This window comes from Notechis scutatus, unplaced genomic scaffold, assembly GCF_049901735.1.
Source record: "Notechis scutatus isolate UNSWTSFEM ecotype Mainland unplaced genomic scaffold, rNotScu1.2 NSCUSCF30, whole genome shotgun sequence".
Taxonomy (NCBI): Eukaryota; Metazoa; Chordata; class Lepidosauria; order Squamata; family Elapidae; genus Notechis; species Notechis scutatus.
In genome coordinates, this window is record NW_028263153.1 from 11,717 (window position 1) to 32,601 (window position 20,885).

At 43.6% G+C, this 20,885-nt stretch overlaps 1 protein-coding gene across 1 annotated transcript; it reads right to left on the reverse strand.

Moving 5' to 3' along the window:
* Positions 1-1,091: 1,091 nt before the first annotated feature.
* Positions 1,092-20,525, reverse strand: LOC148128513 (vomeronasal type-2 receptor 26-like). The gene is made up of 3 exons (XM_087948882.1): positions 20,318-20,525; positions 3,961-4,087; positions 1,092-2,518 (listed from the first exon to the last, which is right to left on the reverse strand). Exons 1-3 carry the CDS (start codon positions 20,453-20,455, stop codon positions 1,608-1,610), a joined length of 1,176 nt encoding a protein of 391 aa, XP_087805008.1. The 5' UTR covers positions 20,456-20,525; the 3' UTR covers positions 1,092-1,607.
* Positions 20,526-20,885: the final 360 nt, after the last annotated feature.

Below are 20,885 nucleotides of genomic sequence, written 5' to 3' on the forward strand. Positions count from 1 at the left end.
CGGTGTAGCCCATTAAGAGGGGCAGGGCCTCTTAATCTGGCAGATGTCTGCCTCTCTGCACTGTGTACTCTAGCATCCACCAAGGCTGGAAGCTCCTCCCCCTCCTCCTCATTGGCCTGCATTCTCTTCCCAGCCGAGGCATATTCTGTTGGAAGTTCAGAGTCAGTAATATCAGACATACAAGGAATGCTCTCATTCTCCATCAAGGCATCTGAGAAAAAAGTGGAAGAGCCATCATCCACAGGAGACATACACTTGCATGGTTAATCTTGAGGTGTCTACTCAGACTCCAGTACACGATGGAGCAACTGGCAAAGCATAAGGTGACCATCCATTCTGATAATGTGTCCATCCCCCATTTCCTTTGGGCATTGATAATCTCATCATGAGCTGATTAGAACTTGATCCTTGAAGGGATACTTTTACCTTTGCTAAGTGGTTTCTTTGCCCACTTCAAAATCCAAATCACCAGGTAATTCGGCAAAATGAAAAGCATTTATTAAGTGGGGTGGAGGTCAAGTCTATTTTATAGGGTATGGACACAAATGATACATACATTTGCAATATGTGATACTAACACTTTACCTGAACTTGAAATCCTCTGTTAATGCAGCCTATGACTTTGTTGGCAGCAGCCCACTGCTAGCTCATATTTAAACGATTGTCCGCTTGGAGTCCAAAATCTACCTTGCAGTTCCTACTGTTGAGTCAGATATCACCTATTCTATATTGGTGCATTTGGTTTTTCTCACCTAAATGTAGAACCTTACTTTTCTAAACATTGAATTCCCTTTTATTAGATAGGGCCCAGTGTTCAATCTGTCAAGATCCTTCTGGATCTTGAGCCTATGTACCATCGCTGTCCTTATGCCCCCTGTTATTCATACCCATTTCATGTATTCTTAATCATGTTTCCAATTATATATGTTATCTAAAACATGCTTGACAAAATAAATAAATAAATAAAATAAAATTTGCTCTCAGTTCTCCTTGCTCTTCTCCTACCGTGACATCTTTACTTATTAATTCATTGATTTCACTCTTTGATGATTTTCTTGGAATTTAATTTCATTAGTCTTAAACTTAACATTTATTATTTCCTTTGATTTTAAACAAATGTAATTTTCAAATGGATTCAAAGGAAGCATGCAGTATTGTGGTTAGCCAGCAGCAGTGAGGGTGAGGTTCCCGAGGAGCCTGTGCTAAGTGCAAGTGAGCGCAGGATGATTCGTAGAAGAGAACAGCTGGAGCAGCACAGACAACTCGGGAGTAAGAATGCAACATAATGACCCCTCCCTTCAGGGAATATAAGCCTGGTTTCAAAGAGTTTTTGCTTTTGCAGAAAGCAAAAATGTTTGAAGGATCCAACATTGTGTGTAGAGACTCTGCCTTATCTGAAGAATTCTGTCAAGGCTTTTCTGGTTGGACTAATTGGCTGCAAGCCATCTTTTATCTACAAATAAGTGTATATGTAGATTAAAGCTCTGAAGGTTTAAGTTACTGAGTTTGTTTGAGATTTTCTTGCTGGTAACAGAGTTGGGTCAGAACATGCAGGCCCAATAATAACTGCAATGAAAAATTAATTGTTATGAGCTTAAGAAACAATTTCACTTTAACTTCTGTACTTTAACCATTAGATGATCTTTTGTGTTTAGATTTGGTCTGAGGATAATAATGTAGCACTTGGGGAAGAAGATGCAGCCCAGAAGCCCAGCACTGGAGGTCAAGATGGAGAAGACCTGCACAGCTACCATGTATTTCCCTTTGATGCTCAGGTAGGTGGGCAGGAAGGAGATCCAGACACTGCAGAAGACCAGCATGCTGAAGGTGATCAGCTTGGCTTCATTGAAGGCCCCAGGAAGATTCCTGGCCAGGAAAGCTACAGTGAAACAAATGGCAGCCAGAAAGCCCATGTAGCCAAGGACAATATAAAACATGGTGACAGAACTTTCATTGCATTGAAGGATGATCTCCCCAGGCTGGGAGTTCAGGTCAGAGTCAGGGAATGGAGGAGAAATGACTAACCACATGGCAGAGATGAAAATTTGACCAGAACAACCACAAAGGATGATGGAGTTGGCCAAGCTCTTCCCCAACCATCTTCTGACTTTATTCCCTGGTTTTGATGCCAGGAATGCCAGCACCACCGTGATTGTTTTAGCCAACACAGAAGACACAGCTATTGAGAAGACAATGCTAAATATTGTTTGTCGGAGAAGACAGGTGGCTTTCCTTGGTCGGCCAATGAACAAAAAGGAGGACAAAAAGCAGAGCATGAGGGAGACCAGGAGAATGTAGGAGAGATCCCGGTTGTTGGCTTTGACAATGGGAGTTTCTCGGTATTTAATGAATATGATTAAAATGAAACCAGTGATTAGGAAGAAAAATAGAGCAAAGGTGACCAGGATAATTCCCAGATGCTCTTCATAGGAAAGGAATATTATTCTTTTGGGGATACATTGGACTCGGTTCTCATTTGGATATTTCTCATCTGGACATTTGGTGCATTTTTCAGTATCTGAAAAAACAGAAACTAATATTTTTAATAGGCTCTTACATTTCATGAAATACCTTTGGATGACAACTTAAAGGAAAGGCATAGTAAATGGTTAAATAGCAGCCTGCATACATATATAAAACATTTATTTGGCTGAGCATCTTAAAGCAAACTTTGAGTATTTTACATCCCAGGAAAAACCCTAATATATACAACTATAAAAACAAACTCCCCCAAAAGGAAGGTCAAATGTGATATAACTGGTGCCACAACTAGTCTTCATCAATGCGAACCACCACATCTTCATCCTTCACTAACCTCACCTTATCCCAATGCCTGGAAGAAGAACTAGATCTCTAGGATTTTAGAAGGGCCTGTTGCACTTCAAGGGGGAGAGAGTTCAATAGCACAGGAGTTTCAACAAAAAAGGCAGGCTCCAAGGAAACTATCTAAAACATCTGGAACATGTATATTATATTTGCTCTGGCCAGAAAGGCAGTTAACTTGAGGGAGAGGAAGTCCTACTGACACCCTGGTTCTATGCAAAGTAGAGCTTTAAAGATGAATCACTTGAGACTTTCAAGAAGAGATTGGACTGCCATTTGTCAGAAATGGTGTAGGGTCTCCTGCTTTGGTGGGGGTTGGACTAGATGACCTACAAGGTCCCTTCCAACTCTGATTATCAGTTAAATCTGTTAAATTAAATTACAATTGGAAAGAAACTGGGAGCCTGTGCAGCTCACACCACAAGGGTATAATAATGATAAAATATAGGAAAACCCAACATGTGCATGCTATTGCATTCTGGACCATTTGTAAATTCCAGGTAATCTTCAAGAACAACCCCACATGAGACAAATTCCTTGGGTGTCCACTTGACCAATAAAGTATTCTATTTTATTTTTTGGCCTGTGCTGTAAAAAATGGCTTGGGTGACCATTGACCTGATACCATTCCTCAAGTATCAAAAAAGTCAAATGTCCTGAAGAAAGCAAACACAAGGGACACTTCCAAACTGACAAGTAAAAGAGAGATTTCCTCTAGCAAAAGTAATCTTGCCCAATTCATCATGTCCTTGTGATTCTTGACTCTTGACGAATGTATCTTTTCTTTTACGTACACTGAGAGTGTTTGCAGTAAGACAAATTTCTTGTGTGTCCAATCACACTTGGCCAATAAAGAATTCTATTCTATTCTATTCTATTCTATTCTATTCTATTCTATTCTATTCTATTCTATTCTATTCTATTCTATTCTATTCTATTCTATATATGTCCTTGTTCCTCTTCTTATCTTATAATTCAAGATCTTTTTTCTTAAACCTCAAATTATGGAAGAAACTGGACATGTTGAAAGGAAAGAAAAACAACAAAATAGTCAAGCATATGTGTGTAATTAATATTATGCACATTGATCAAAATGATCTGTACGAATCTAATACTCTTTCCATCAGTATCACCTACCTTCCTGCATGGAGATGGTTCCCTCTGGACAAGGAATGCAGTCATAGCAGCAAACTGGTTGTTCTTCCCGAGCTTGCTTGACCAATCCAGGAGGACAATTTTCCACACATTTGGACTCCAGCAAAGACTAAGCAGAATAGCAAGAAATCACGTTAGGACTCACCACCCATGGAAAATGGAAGTCAACGTAAACAAGAGCCAAATAGTTTCTGGTCTTCGCTTAGGTAAATAGGAAATCTTTAACTAGTCCCAGATTGTAAGCGATACAACTAGTTGCAGAATCTTCATTTAGTTCCTCCTTTTTGCTTCTGTTAGAACACATTGCAATCATGGATTTTTCTACTTAGATAACATCTAGAGGTATGAAGCTGAGAAAAGATTCTAGCATTAAATAACAACCAATGGATTCCTCCTCATAACTATATTAACATACATTCCTACATTCTCCATACAGTGTATCTGTATTTTAAAATATTATGATCTGCTGATATTAATTTATTAAATTTTTATTCTATTATTTATTCAAATAGAATAAAATGTAATGAAGAAAGAAACTTCTGACCAGTAGGATCTGCTCAGGAATCTTCTGGACTATGTAAAACGTCACAAAGCAATTCCCCCTTTGAAATTACTGTAGTCTTAAACAGTCTCCCAATTCTTTACAAATTAGGAGTCTCAACTTTAAATAGGAACATGAAGTGTTGTTGTTTATTTGTATATTTATTTGTTAAATGTATAGAGCTGCAGTACTGGTGAAATCAGACTAAAATTGACTGTCTAATAGTTTCTAGAACTGTATTGAGATGAGATAGAAGTGAGATCATGAGAATGCAGCCCTAAAAAGGGGTTGGTCAGGCATCTTCTGTTGCAGGAGATGGGCGATGACAGGGGTCTGCAACCTGCAGCTCTGGAGCCACATGTGGCTTTTTCAGCCCTCTGGTATGGCTCCCTTTCGGCTGATCCCAACCCTGGCTGGCCCTGCCCCTCCCCTCCCTGTCACTCCTTGCCCAGCCTGAGAAGGTAAGGGTGATGGTGGGGGATGGAGATGTGCTATATTAGCATACTCCAAACCCTCGCAACTGATTGGTCCGAACGGACAGCGACCTGATTGGTCGAAACCCCGGCCATGATTGGAGCGCTAGGAATCTACCGTGATTGGCTGCACCAATCACGGGAGATTCAAAGCGCTGCCATTGGCCGCCAAGCCGCGAACCAGCCCTATATGAGGGACTGCCGCGGCTTACCTTTCCCATGCTGTTCTTACCCTAAATAAAGAGCTGAACTCACTAAGATGGTCTCATGTCTACTTCGAACCGATCCACCCCAGATCTAACACTGGCGACGAAGGTGGGATTGTGAGACAAGGAGACCACCCAGCACGTGGCGAAGCGGCACGCAGCAGCAGGCAGCATGGCCGGCATCAACTCGCCACCCGCACCCTTCAACCCTGCTACAGAGGACTGGGAATCCTATATTGATAGGTTCCAGATGTTCCTCGAGAGTAGCAATCTTAAGGATGCCAACGGCCACAAGAAACGAGCCATGTTTCTCACACACTGCGGGCCCGCAGTGTTCAAGATGGCCAAAGCCTTGGCCAAACCAGAGGACGTCATGACCACGGAATGGGGCGACCTTGAGCCCCTACTGCGAAGCCACTACGCCCCCGTCGTGCCCATCCTCATCCGGCGGCACAACTTCTACAGGCGGGACCAACGCGAGGGCGAGGGGCTTGGCAATTTCATGGTGGCACTATGGGACTTGGGCGGCCTGTGCGATTTCGCTGATCTGGATGAGGCACTGCGAGACCCCGTCATCCTAGGACTCCGAGTCCCCGTCCTCCAAAGCCGCATCATGGCGAAGGGTGACATCTCCCTCGCCGATGCCCTCACCGAGGCCGCTGTGGCTGAGGCGGCCAAGAAATCAGCGGCTCGGATGCGACAATTGAGCATCACGCCACGACCGGTGACCGGCGAGACGACTTCGACCCCCGAGAAGTGACCTGAATCCGACCATCGAGACACAACCACACACCACGGCGATGTCGACTCCTTCTCGGAGACCGAGGATGAGGAGGAAGAGATCCACCGCCTTCAAGCAGTGCGGGAGCGGCGGGAACCACGAGGTCGTAAGTCGAGGTTCTAGTGCGCCGGCTGCGGAGGCGTTCACTCCCGGTCGGACTGCCGTTTCCTTGATGCCATTTGCCGGCATTGCGAGAAACGGGGGCACATCGCCAAGGTGTGCTGGAATAAAAGGCACTACAGCCCGCGACGATGAGACGGCAGCCCCCGACGGCGAGAGAGCACCCCCACCAGACACTGAGACCGCCAGACGGAGAGCCGCTGGAGACGAGAGGGGCAGAACAGGTGGCTCAACGAGGCAAGACAAAGGGAGGAAACACAACTGACCATCGTCATTGGCCATTCCTCCACAAGCGACACCAGGAAGGTATATGTGACGGTGGGGATAGAAGACCAGCCATGCGACATGGAGGTGGACTCTGGGTCCTTCCTCTCCATGGTCTCATGGTGCACCATCAAGCACCTGGCACCCACCATCCACCGCCACGAACTAGTAGACCAAACACTGACTCTCAAAGACTACTAGGGAAACCGCATCCCTGTAGTCGGCAGAGGCCATTTTAAAATCACCGTCAAGGGCCACACCGAAGTGCTACCCCTGATGATCGTCGACCGAGACCGACTGAGCCTATTGGGACTGCAGTGGTTCACACCCTTGGGCATTGAAGTAACCGGCATCCACCACATCGCGGAGACGGACTGGGAAACAGCGCTCGTGAGGGACTTCCGGGAAGTTTTCGATGACAGCCTAGGCAAGTACCGGGGGTCCCCTATCTCATTTAATATAAACCCGAACATCACACCTATCCGCCTTAAGCCAAGGCGAGTGCCATTCGCACTCAAGGCCAAAATCGATGAGCAGTTAGACCAGCTCATCGCACAAGGGGTGCTGGAACCAATCGATCACGCCCGGTGGGAGACCCCCATAGTCACCCCCATCAAGCCAGATGGGTCTGGGAGAATCTCTGGTGACTACAAGGCCACCCTGAACCACATGCTCCAACAAAGTGCATACCCCGTCCCAGTAGTACAGCACCTTCTGCACTCACTGGGGGGAGGCCAAATTTTCGCAAAACTTGACCTGGCACAAGCCTACCAGCAACTGCCGGTCGATGCCGCAACCGCAGAAGCCCAGACCATCGTAACACACCGGGGGGCTTTCCGCTGCAACCGGCTCCAATTTGGAGTCAGCGTGGCACCCGGAGTCTTCCAAAGCCTCATGGAAAGACTCCTCCAAGGCATAAAGGGGGTGGTGCCATACTTTGACGATGTGCTGGTGGCTGCGAAAAATGAAAAGCAACTAGAAGCCAGGCTGAGGGAGGTACTACAGAAATTCAGAGATTCGGGACTCAAAGTTAAAAAAGGGAAATGCCAACTACGGGCAGAGAGGGTTGAATTTCTAGGGTACCTCCTAGACAAGCAAGGGATCCCCCCACGGAAAAAAAACTGAGAGCCATAAGGGAAGTGCCATGGCCCAACAACAAAACGGAGCTACAGGCTTTCTTGGGACTGTTAAACTTTTACAATGTCTTCCTACCTCAAAAGGCAACCGTGGCAGAACCATTGCATAAGCTGTTAGACAAAACAGCCACCTGGACCTGGGGAGCGCGGGAAGAGAGCGCCTTCACCAACACAAAGAACCTGCTAACATCTCACGCGGTACTAATCCAGTACAGCGAGACCCTGCCATTAACGGTGACGTGCGACGCCTCACCATTTGGGATCGGCGCCATCCTCAGCCACCAGCTACCGGATGGGAAGGAAGCACCCATCGCCTTCTCATCAAGGACACTTTCAAAACCAGAGCGAAACTACAGCCAGCTCGACAAAGAGGCCCTAGCAGTCATTGCTGGCATCAAGAAATTTCACGAATACCTTTACGGTAGGACTTTTACAATCATCACAGATCACAAGCCACTGCTAGGAATCCTGGCGGGAAATAAGGCCACACCGAACATTCTATCACCAAGAATGACAAGGTGGTCTGAATTCCTAGAAGCATACAACTACCAGCTGATACACCGACCCGGCAAGGACATCGCCCACGCAGACGCCCTGAGCCGCTCACCCCTGCCCGACCTGGAAGATGACCCGGCACCCACAACAGAGGTACTTCAAATAGAGACAATATCCAAACCGCCCGTGACCGCGCCAGACATTGCCAGAGAAACAAATAAACACAAGCGGCTGGCGCGAGTCTTGAGCTGGGTTGGAAAAGGGAACACGGACGAACTATTCAGACCCTTCCGAAACAGACAAACTGAACTTTCTACCGAGAAGGGCTGTATACTTTGGGGGAACAGAGTGGTAATCCCGGAAACATTACAGGAAAGGGTGTTGGGGATGTTGCATGAGGGACACCCAGGGATGGTCAAGATGAAAAGACTGGCCAGAAGCTATGCATGGTGGCCAGGAATGGGCAAACAGATCAAAACCTGGGTAACCAAATGCAAACAGTGCCAAGAATCCAGACCAAATCCTCCCGCCACCCCAACCCAAGAGTGGGAAACGCCAAGAGGCCCGTGGTCTAGGATTCACATAGACTTTGCGGGGCCAACCAAGGGATACATGTACCTTATCACAGTAGACGCTTACTCCAACTGGCTGGAGGTAAGCACCATGAAGTCTACCACAACAGAGGCGGTAATAAAAAAACTGAGTAAACTCTTTGCCACACACGGCCTGCCAGACGTGCTAGTGTCGGACAATGGCCCCCAGTTCACTGCACTAGCATTCGAACAATTTTTGGCAGGCCAAGGCATACGCCATGCGTTAACCGCGCCCGTAAATCCGGCGGCGAACGGGCGGGCGGAACGCATGGTCCAATACACGAAGAAAGCCATCCAGAAAATAGAAGCAGCCAACATACAGGACAAAATCAATAAAATGCTCCTCATTCAACACATTACACCTAGCGCGACCACAAACAGAAGCCCAGCAGAACTAATGATGGGCAGGAAACTACGGTCGACGCTTGATAGAATGCATCCAACGTATAAGCCTGAAAAGCCTCCGGGATCCTCCAGCAAACTCAGAAAATTTAACATAGGGGACACAGTATACGCAAAAAACCTATCAGGGGAACCACTCTGGGTACCAACAACGATCACCCAAATAACTGGCCCCTTATCATACCGGTTAGAGACAAGCGACGGAAAAAACCGGAAGCGGCACATCAACCAACTAAGGTCAAGAATAGCCAGCACCAACAACCATAAACCCGAGCAAGAAACTAGAAGGGGGGGGGGGAAACGGCAAGCGTCATGGAAATAGTCGAAGGGAACCTCCTAGCACAAGCAGAACACCCCCCACCCAGAACAAATAAACCACAAATAAACCGGTCCTACTCACCAGTAAACATAGGACCAACAGAACACGAATCCCCGGAATCTTCACCTGGAAGGAGCAGCCAAGCCAGTTCAACCAACTCAGAAAAGTCCGGTGGGAACAACAGGAGTGACAGCTCAACCAGCCCGGGTAGACCGGGAGGGAGCTACCAAGAAAGGCCCGGCTCACCCTTCCAGGTGGTTCCATCCCTGGGAACCGGAACGGCAGAGAATCCCTCCGAACAGGTCGACGACCACGATAGAACTGAACCGCGCAGGTCTACTAGGCAGGTACGAAGCCCCGCCTACCTGCGCGACTACGTAACGACGCACCGGCAGACGAAACCAAGAGGGGAGGGGTGTGCTATATTAGCATACTCCAAACCCTCACAACTGATTGGTCCGAACGGACAGCGACCTGATTGGTCGAAACCCCGGCCGTGATTGGAGCGCTAGGAATCTACCGCTATTGGCTGCACCGATCGCGGGAGATTCAAAGCGCTGCCATTGGCCGCCAAGCCGCGAACCAGCCCTATATGAGGGGCTGCCACGTCTTACCTTTCCCAGACTGTTCTTACCCTAAATAAAGAGCTGAACTCACTAAGATGGTCTGTGGGAATAAACTTTGACCTGAGCTTGAGCAATGATTAATATAATGCTTTATACATACATGCCTGTTTAAAGGTCACTAAGGTAATGCAAAGAAAAGAGAACAATAAGGACAAATACAAACAAGGAGACAGCTTAAACAATTGCAAGCAAACCTTTACTATATCTAATTATTAAGCCATAATGTAATTATGCTGACTATGTAGAAAAATCTCAATAAAAAGAAGCACTAGAATTTATTCTGGGCTTCCATCCCGAGAACACCAGCCTGTGTCTCATTCTTTCCATGGAAGACCACCACAAGTGGTGAGCCCGACGTGATCACTGCAGGTGGTACGTGTCCGGACCTCTGTGTTTCCTCGCCTGGAATAGGTAAAGTACGTACTTAACTATTGCTGGACAATAGGATTTTTTCAGGAAGCATGGGGGGAAAACTCTCTCAGCCACAGGAACGGCATGTTAGTGAGCTGCTGAGGTTAGTCAGGACAAACCTCTTTTTCTTTAAACCCTCTGGGGGGGAGCAAATAGTTCTTTCAAAAGATAAAGTGAAAGAGCTGCTGCAAGAGATCTGGCGGCAGTGTCCCTACTATCCAGAGAAGGGATCTTTAAAGTTAGACACATGGAGGAAAATTGGAACTATCCTTCATGAAGAGCCACGGGTAACAGCAAAAATTTTGATATATTGGAAGGTTGTTATGACTGCTTTAGAAATCCAGCAACAGCCTCTTTTAAAATCTTTAGTTGAACCTCCTCCTTATGAAGGAGTTGTGTTGCACCCCCCAATTTCTAAATTGGAATATGCCTCCTCAACCCCAACAGCGTTTATGCCTGTAGAGGATAAAATCCAATCCCAAACGGGGAAAGTTCAAACAATGATGCATCAGGCTTTCAATGAAGAGAAATTAGAGCCTGACGAGATTACCCAGATGAATTTATTTCCAGTAAACAGGCAAATAAACGCTCAAGGAAATATGGAAATTGAATGGATCCCGATTCCTTTAGCTGTTCTTAGAGAAATAAAAAAAGCAGTTAAAGATTATGGTATTCAAAATCCTTTTACAAAGGGGCTTCTGACAAGTTTGGCTACATCACGTATGATTCCTAGTGACTGGAAAGATTTAATGAGAATGATATTGAGTTCTACTCAGTATGTGGTCTTTGACTCAGAATACCAAAGAGAAGCTATCACTAGGGGAAGGAATTCAGGGGGGCTGTATACGCCAGACCAAATCTATGGGGCAGGTTTGTTTGAATCCACTGCTGATCAAGCTACTAATTTGCCTGATCATGTATTTCCAGTGGTTATGGCAGCTGTCCTTGGGGCATTGTCCCGCATCCAGGATGTGGGAACCCCAGCACAGTCTTTTTCTCAAATTAAGCAAACAGCATCTGAGTCTTATAATGATTTTGTGGAAAGGCTGCAATTGGCTATTACCAGACAAATATCTAATGAAGAAGCAGCAAAGGAACTTTTGCTGAAATTGGCAATTGAAAATGAAAACGCTGACTGCAAGCGTATTTTACAGCCTTTGGTGGCTAGAGGTGAGATTACTCTGGCTGATCTGTTAAAGGCATGTGCAGTGGTGGGTTCTCAGGCTTACAACATGGAGACTTTGGCTATGGCATTACAAAAAGGGATGAAACCTACAGGGAATTGTTTTAATTGTGGGAAGCCTGGCCATTTTAAAGCTCAGTGCCGTGCTCCTGGGGGGGTGGGAATGGCATTTAACAAAAACAAAATTAAGGACGTTTGCCCGAAATCAGTCTGTCCAAAATGCAAAAAAGGGTTTCATTGGGCAAATCAATGTCGCTCTGATCAGAATCAAAATCCGGGAAACTAAATTTGGGGCGTGCAGCTAGCCCCGCTCCCAAGGCTGTCACAAAAGCATCGCCTGCAATTACTGGGAATGCAGGTTTGAGTTTAAAAATGCTGAATTCAATTGATGTGACCTTTCCTAATCAAGTGTACATTGAGGACACTCATTTGCATGGGCCACTGCCAGAAAAAACAGTGGGATTAGTACTTCCCAGGTATTCTGCATCAGAAAAAGGATTTTTTGTTATTCCAGGAGTTATTGATCAGGATTATAAAGGGGTTATTAAGATACAATTATACACTGATACTCCCACATCATTAATGGCCGGTGACTCTATTGCCCAGTTATTATTGCTTCCATACATTCCTATGAATCCTTTAATTGGGATCCCACGAACTGGAGCTTTTGGATCCACTGAAATGACCAGTTCTCCAGTTGCTGCAGAATTGCTAGCGCTGACAAAACATTTGACTACAGATCAACCAAAAATGACAATTGAAATTCAAGAAAAATCATTTTCTGGCCTTATAGATTCCGGAGCAGATGTCTCTGTGATACGCCAAAAGGAATGGCCAAATGAATGGGCGCTTGAGGACTCTCCGGCTGTTCGTGGAGTGGGTGGTATGCAATTTGCTAGAAGTAGTGTACATTGGTTGAAGGCATTGCATAGAGAAACTGGTGAGACCGCAAGGATTCAACCTCTTGTGTTGCCCTTTCATATAAACTTGTGGGGTAGAGATTTGCTATCACAATTTCGCACAAAAATTGTTATTGGATAATGGAAAAATTGCAATTGTTAACCTCTCAGCCAGTCTGGATTGATCAATGGCCACTTCCAAAAGAAAAGCTTACAGCTTTACATCAATTGGTAGCTGAGCAGCTACAATTAGGACACATTGAGCCAACTTCTAGTCCATATAACACTCCAGTATTTGTTATTAAAAAGAAAAATGGAAAATGGAGATTTTTGCATGATCTGAGAACCATTAACTCCATCCTTCAACCAATGGGAGCATTACAATGTGGTTTGCCTAACCCTAACCTGATCCCACGCAATTGGGATCTAGTTGTAATAGATTTACGGGATTGCTTCTTTTCTATCCCTTTACATGCAGATGACAAGAAATTATTTGCCTTTACAGTACCTGAATTGAATAACAATGCACCTACCTTCCGTTACCAATGGAAGGTTTTGCCACAGGGAATGCTAAACAGTCCAACGATGTGTCAGTCATATGTTCGAATGGCTCTGGCTCCATTCAGAACCTCTCATCCTGGGTGGAAGGTTTACCATTACATGGATGATATTTTAATTGCAGCTCCCGGCCCACCGGGAACAGTTAAGGCAGCGTTACCTTGCCTTAAAGAGGTGTTATTACAATTTGGACTTCATATTGCCCCAGAAAAAATTCAAAGTCAAACGCCATATGCCTACTTAGGGCATAAGGTCTTTGCAACCTATGCTCATCCGGTCATTCCGGAAATCAAAATTGAGGAAAAAATTTCTCTAGTAAAATTACAACAAATACTAGGAACAATTAACTGGGTTAGACCCTACCTGGGGTTAACTACAGCGGTACTCCAGCCCTTGTTCTTTGCCCTAAAGGGCTCTGCGAGACCAGATTCTGCTATAATCCTATCAACAGAACAAAGGAAGGTACTGACACATGTAAATGCGGCTTTAACGCAGCGTTGGGTTGATCGATGCATTCCTGATACTCCATTTGCTTTGGCAATTTTACAAACCCCAGCCTTGCCTACTGCAGCTTTATTTCAATTACATGAAGCGCAGGTTTATATCATTGAATGGTTGCATTTGCAAAGCACTCCCAGAAAAACAGTTTCTACTATGGCTATGCTTTATAGTGAGTTAATCATCAAAGGCCGAAATCGCAGTATGCATTTACATGGCATAGATCTAGTTCAGTTATTTTTACCTATCTCCCTCACTTTGTGGGAAACTTGGTATAGTCAATCCATTGAATTGCAAATTGCTCTTGAAAATTGGCCAGGGAAGATTTCTTGCCACACCCCCAGTGACCCTCGTTTCCAGTTGCTTCGAAACGTATCTGTAAATTTTAATTCAGTTATTGCCAAGCAGCCAGTTGATGGAGTGACCGTTTATGCGGACGGTGGCAAGACCTATGGCGCTTGTGCATGGAGACAGGAAGGGGTATGGAAAACAAAGATTACCCCTCCTCAACAATCAGCACAAAGGGCTGAATTAGCTGCTGCTATTTTGGCCTTACAGGAATTTGCACAAGAACCGCTAAATATTATTGTAGATTCTCTTTACGTTTATCAATTGATACTTAACATTGAATTTGCTTATCTTTCTCCTTCTGTTGATGCTAATCTTATGAGTTTGTTTTTAGCCCTGCAAAACTGTCTTCATTCTCGCACACATTTTTTGCATATCACACACATTCGCAGCCACCAGCCACTTCCCGGGGAGCTGCAGGAAGGGAATGACGTGGCTGACGCAGCAGCCTCGGCCATGTCCTGTCTCTCGCTTTCTCCTGTTACTCCATGGGACTCACATAGCTATTTTCATCAAAATGCCAAAGCTCTTTGTAAACAATTTGGTCTCACTGCTGCAGAAGCTGCAGCTATTATTCAGCAATGTCCTAGTTGCAGTGCTCAATCCACTGCTCTTCCTCAAGGAGTAAATCCTCGGGGAACATCTCCTTGTCAGCTATGGCAGATGGATGTCACACAACACCCTCCTTTCAAACCATGGCACCATTTGCATGTCACGATTGATACCTATTCAGGATTTATTATGGCAACACCTCAACGAGGAGAGGCTACAAAACATGTAGTCAACCATTGTCTCCGCACCTTCACACATGTGGGGCCACCTATGGAGATCAAAACCGATAATGGCCCTGCTTACATTAGCACCGCCTTTGCGGAATTTTGTCATCGATGGTTGTTAGGTATAACATTGATACCAAATATGGTTTGGGTGAATAAATATATAAAACTTAGATATCATGGTTTAAGTGCTTATCACTTTAAGCACAATGCAGCAGGCAATTAGCCGATTAAGGGTGCGGTTAGAAGTTACAATATAAGGAAGCATTAGAAGCTGGAAAGCTAACTGTCTCTGGCTGTAACTGTGTGCTGGCTGTAACTGTGTGCTGCTGCGACTAACTGAGATTACTGACTGTGAGTGCCTGTGACTGAACTGTTATTGTTTGCTACTGTTTGCTGAATATCCAGCGTTTGTTTCTCTGGAGAGTGAAACCGGAGGAGGAGAAGATATCTTTATCGGCTGATAAAGATATTGCAAGGACTCTTAACTTGGACTATACTAGTGAGTCTTACTGGATGGAAATACTGTGAATGACTTAATGGACTGAATGACAATGCTTAAATTCTAACTGGATTAAAAACTATTTAAACTACAAACAGTGTTTGTGTTCAGTGTGTGTATACTCTGGGGCCCTTCCACTCTCCTTTGGTTGCCTGGCTTGACTACTGCTGCAATACTCTGCTAGGGGTTAATCTCCAAAACCCTAACAATGGTCAATTATACATAAATTTGGCATTCCTTACAATTCCACTGCTCAAGCCATTGTGGAACGAGCTCATCAGACGCTAAAAAAAGCACTCCTTCACACAAAAACAAAAACGGGGGAAATGGATGGATATGGCTTGCCTTACATACAAAACATTCTTAATATTACATTATATACTTTAAATTTTTTAAACATGACAGGATCTCCAGCTGCTACGGCAGCCAGCAGGCATTTTGCTTCCTCCCCTTCTGCAGGTACACCAAGACCGAAAGTTCGGTATAGGAGACTGCCAGATCCAACGTGGAGAGGACCTGTCCCGCTGATAACCTGGGGCAGAGGATACGCTGCTATTGAAGATGAGGGGACAGTTGTTTGGGTTCCTGCTTGCTGTGTTCGTCCTTATCATCAGCCAAAGGGGCAAGGGGATGGATTTGGGGGAATGGAAAAGAAACACGTTGATCCAGGACATGGGGAAGCTAGCAAACCTTCATAATAAAACTGATTGTTGGATATGTATGCACATGCCAACTCACAAAACATCAGGACTTCCAATGGTTGCAGTACCTCTGGCCGAAGGTGACTGGTATAAGGGACAATGTTATGGTTGTTCAGGGATGTGGTCTAACAGTTGGACTAAAAGTAACATAAATACATTGCATCTTGGGAGCCGAATCCAAGAGGTAGCGGGTATCTGTTGGACCCACAATGAGACAGTAGAGAATATGACTTACTTGGGAACATATCCATTTTGCAACAAAACAATTGTTATTAGCAATGGAAGTCGGTTTTATTCTAATGATATGAAAACTAAAAATCTCACTTACTTTGTACATAACATTTCTCGATATGATATCACATCTTTGATCAATGAAAATAGGTGTCCATATATTCCTGCCACATGTTGTCCCACCACAAGAGAAAACCAGTTGCCCAAATGTGCGAATGGGAAATACGCACCACCATCCACTTATTTGGCCATGTTAATGGAATCCTTTGCACAATTAATCTATGCTGAACCAAATACGGTTGGTCATCTCCTGGGAGCAAATCTATGGTTGCTGTGTGGACGGATGGCCTATGATCGCATGCCAGCACGATGGAAAGGAGTCTGCACCTTTGGGAAAGTAATCCCATCTCATTTCATTCAAAAATCATTGGGGACTGCTCATATCCACAATGCGCGTTCCACAACGGAAATAAACTCTGTTTTGACTCATGACTACTGGACACAAATATCAAGGGGAGTTATTCCTCCTTTAGGAGTCATGATGAACTATAGAGATTTACATCGTTTAAACAATTGGACAATTACTATGTTTAAAGAAACCATTAAAACTCTAAAGCTGCTTGAAGAAGAGCAAGGAAAAATCCTTGACTTTGTCCTGCAAACCAGATATGCGGTGGACACTATTTTGGCAGTGCAAGGGGGAGTTTGCGCTGTGATTCATATGCATTGTTGCATGTATATCTCTGATTTTTCTCCAAACATTACAGCTACTATACAGCATATGGAACAAACCCTGAATGAGAATCCATTACGATCGGAGGACGAGGGACTGGACGTGTGGTCTGCACTTTGGTCCTGGTTGCCAGATGGTTCATGGATTCGTCATTTAATTGTTGGAGTGATATTGTTTTTTATACTTTCTCTTTGTGTATGCTGTTGTATCCAATGTCTCCCTGGACTTTTAGGAATGTGTCGAGTGAAGCCTACGGAAGGAGAGCTGTTGTTGCAGATGGCGAAAAGCTACCGAGGCATCCGCGATCATCAAAAAACTAAAACAGGGGAGATGTGGGAATAAACTTTGACCTGAGCTTGAGCAATGATTAATATAATGCTTTATACATACATGCCTGTTTAAAGGTCACTAAGGTAATGCAAAGAAAAGAGAACAATAAGGACAAATACAAACAAGGAGACAGCTTAAACAATTGCAAGCAAACCTTTACTATATCTAATTATTAAGCCATAATGTAATTATGCTGACTATGTAGAAAAATCTCAATAAAAAGAAGCACTAGAATTTATTCTGGGCTTCCATCCCGAGAACACCAGCCTGTGTCTCATTCTTTCCATGGAAGACCACCACAATGGTCTCGCGTCTCCTTCGAACCGATCCACCCCAGATCTAACAGGAGATTTGCTCCATATTCCAGCACAGGAGGTGACTGGGTGGGAGTGCATGATGTTGAGTTGGCCACGCCCACCCAGTCACACCAGTTGTTAAATTATTGGCTCCCAGTGTTTTCTTTTCTATGGAAAATGGGTTCAAATGGCTCTTTGAATGTTTAAGTTTCAGACTCCTGGCCCATGAGAATGAACTCTGTGTCAGAAAGGGATATTTCTAAGGCCCAGTGAGGTTTCCAAGACAAAGTCCTTCCTGTTGAAGAACTACAATTAATTGACACCAACTGGGATGGAAAGGTAGACTCATATTTATTATTAGATAAACTTGGAGCCTTCTTTTTGCCAAAGGAGACTTAAGATAGCTATCAGTCAAGATAAACAATTGCATTCAAAGCATGATTGATGAAGCACCTTTGTCCCAGTGGTGGGATTAAAATTATTTTACTATCGGTTCTGTGGGCATGGCTTGGTGGGCATGGCAGGGGAAGGATACTGTAAAATCTCTATTCCCTCCCCTCTCCTGGGGGAAGGTTACTGCAAAATCCCCTCCCCTCCCAACCCCACTAACCTGCTTTCCAGCTCTGTTTTCCTGTGCAGGGCAATCAAAGAAGACCCAGCTGATCAGCTGGAAGTTGGGAGGCAGAGAATAGATGGAGCCAGTCAGAGGTGGTGTTTGCCTTCTACGAACTACTCAAAATTTGTGCTACCAGTTCTCCAGAACTGATCAGAACCTGCTGAATACCCACCTCTGCTATGTTCAAGCCAAAGGTCAAATCTAAGTAGCATATTTTTCAAACTATCACTCATTAATTCTGATATAAGGAAGGATTTCTCTTTAGATCAAAGACTTGTTTCAATGGTTCATTTATTTTTTTTGGTCAGGGCATTATCTCATATTAGACCAATCATTATGATTTCATGTAGCCTGAAAGACTGGGTTCTCCTTCCTAGGAGCAGAAAGCTTATTACAGCAGGGCCCCAAACTTTTGGGAATCAGGTACCTGTTCCACGGAGTGAGGATTTTCTGCAGACCAGAGGGGGCAGGGTTTTGCATGCTGCCTGCATCCCATGGATGGGGCTTCCCTTGTTTGCTTGGTCTGGTTGCTGGCATGCCATGGACCTGGCATGCCAGCATGTGCCCTGGCCTATTGCATTATCCCAATGGGGTGAAAAAGGCATGAATAATAGTGGCCAAGTCTGGGATGCTTTAAAGCATCACAAAATATGGACCTTCCCTTTTAAGGGTCTCTGTCCCCAACCAGGACAACCTCAATTCTTTTATTTATTTATTTATTTTTATAAATTTTCATTCATATACATTTTTGAATAACAGTGCATTGGCAGAGCATTATTTACAAATAAAACTTGACCAACACATTGGTAATAAATCTCGACATACAAACTAATAGCAATAGTAATGGTATAATAACAGTACTAATAGTATAACCAAAAGAGCTGATCTAGGTTTCTTCTTACATTAGTTACATTTTTATCAATTACTACATTAATATTTATCTACCTCTTTACTTTCAATATTAACCTTCATAATCTTACTTTCTGTAATTTCTACCTCTTTTCTCTATCCATTCATAGAATTTATTCCATGTCCGAATGTATTCTGAATCATCTTTGTCTTTAAATTTTAAAGTTAATCTATCCATTTCAGCACAGTCCCAAATTTTCTTAATTATACCCTCATCTGGTGGAGTATTCATATTTTTCCAGTATTTAGCATAAGTAATCCTTGCTGCCATCAATACGTGTAATAAAAATATGTGATTGTTTTGTCAAGATCCTCTGATAGTATACCTAAAAGGCATGTTAGGGACAACCTCAATTCTAATTTCAATGCTTATTGGGACCAGAGGCCATCCACCCCGTCTTGATTCAATTTGATCAAATTAAGTAGAAACCTGAACTTGGGCACTGGCAATAGAAATTGCCTTCTTGTTTGCTATTTGAGAACAAGGAACAAGAAAAAAATTAGGGCTATTAGCACCACCATCCCTAGCACTTGAAGGCTTTGCCGGTTTTACAGAGATATTAAATTGCAGAGGGGATAGTAAAGGGACATGATCAGAAGTCCAAAAACTACAAGTTGACATTGTCAATAGCTTATAAAGAGAATCAGTATAAAATGTTTTATAGATGGCATTTAGCACCAGCAAGATTGGCAAAAATGTACCCAAACAGGAAATCAGAGTGCTGGAAATACAAGCAGAAAGATGGAACATTTTTTCATATGTGCTGGCAATGCCCCAAAGCCAGAAAATATTGAATGAAAGTACAAAAATGGCTACAGGAAATTACAGAACATCGAATAGAACTTCAACTCAAACTATTCCTACTGGGAATAATTAAAGGGAAATTTAGCAAACAAATCCAATACATCATATTGCATAAAATAACAGCAGCAAGGATAGTTTTTGCACAGGGTTGGAAAGTAGAAAACATACCGTCCGAAGAGGTGTTAATACAAAAAATATTAGAATGTGCCAAGATGGACAAACTTATAATGGAACTAAAAGGCAAGGAGGAATCAGAATACTATGCGGTATAGGATAAATGGTATAAGTGGATAGAACATAGGAATAAGGATTAATGTATTGTGTCATAGATATTACAGATATGTAAATATTTGTAATATCTATGACACAATACTGTTAATAATGTAAATAGAGATGTGTAATAAAAAAATTGTGTTCCATATTATAGCATCTGGGTTCAATAGTACTGAAGCCATCAAGCCTTCTAAGAAAGCTACAAGGGGTCTACTTGCCATGTTCATTTCTCAGTGATGGTCATCCAATTAGAACTTTTGAAATGGACCCTAAATCTTTTGAAAACAGTGAAGAGATACCAATATTTTGCCCACCTTGTTGAGCAACTTTAGCCGTGAAAGAGCAACTTGGTTGATAATAAGTCTCTCTCTTTTAAAACTTCCCAGTTGCTTTGTGATAGGATTCTTGTTGGGGAGAACCACCCAGCTCATGACATTCGGGTCTGCTGTCATATCTCCATTTTTGTCCAAGTAGAGATCCTTCCAGGAAAAATTGTAAAATTCATTCTTCTCCAGGAATGGATGAAACCGGAATGGAAATCATCAGGATTTTTGTTTTTAAAAAACAGATTTTTTAAAAAAATTCCTTTCCCATGTGGCCTTTTCAGATTTGATCTTTCTTCTACAATTGTCTAACTTAAAAATGGGGGGTGGGAGAACAAGTTTTTCCACCATCTTTAAAAGTGAAAAATAAAGGTTCTAAAAAAAGTTTTCAATCATATGTTGACTATCTATCTATCTATCTATCTATCTATCTATCTATCTATCTATCTATCTATCTATCTATCTATCTATCGAGACAGACAGACATCACATCCACTTAGCTTTTGTTCACCTCTGTTAACCTTGTCAGCAGCTAACGATGTTAGCAGAGGCTAACAAA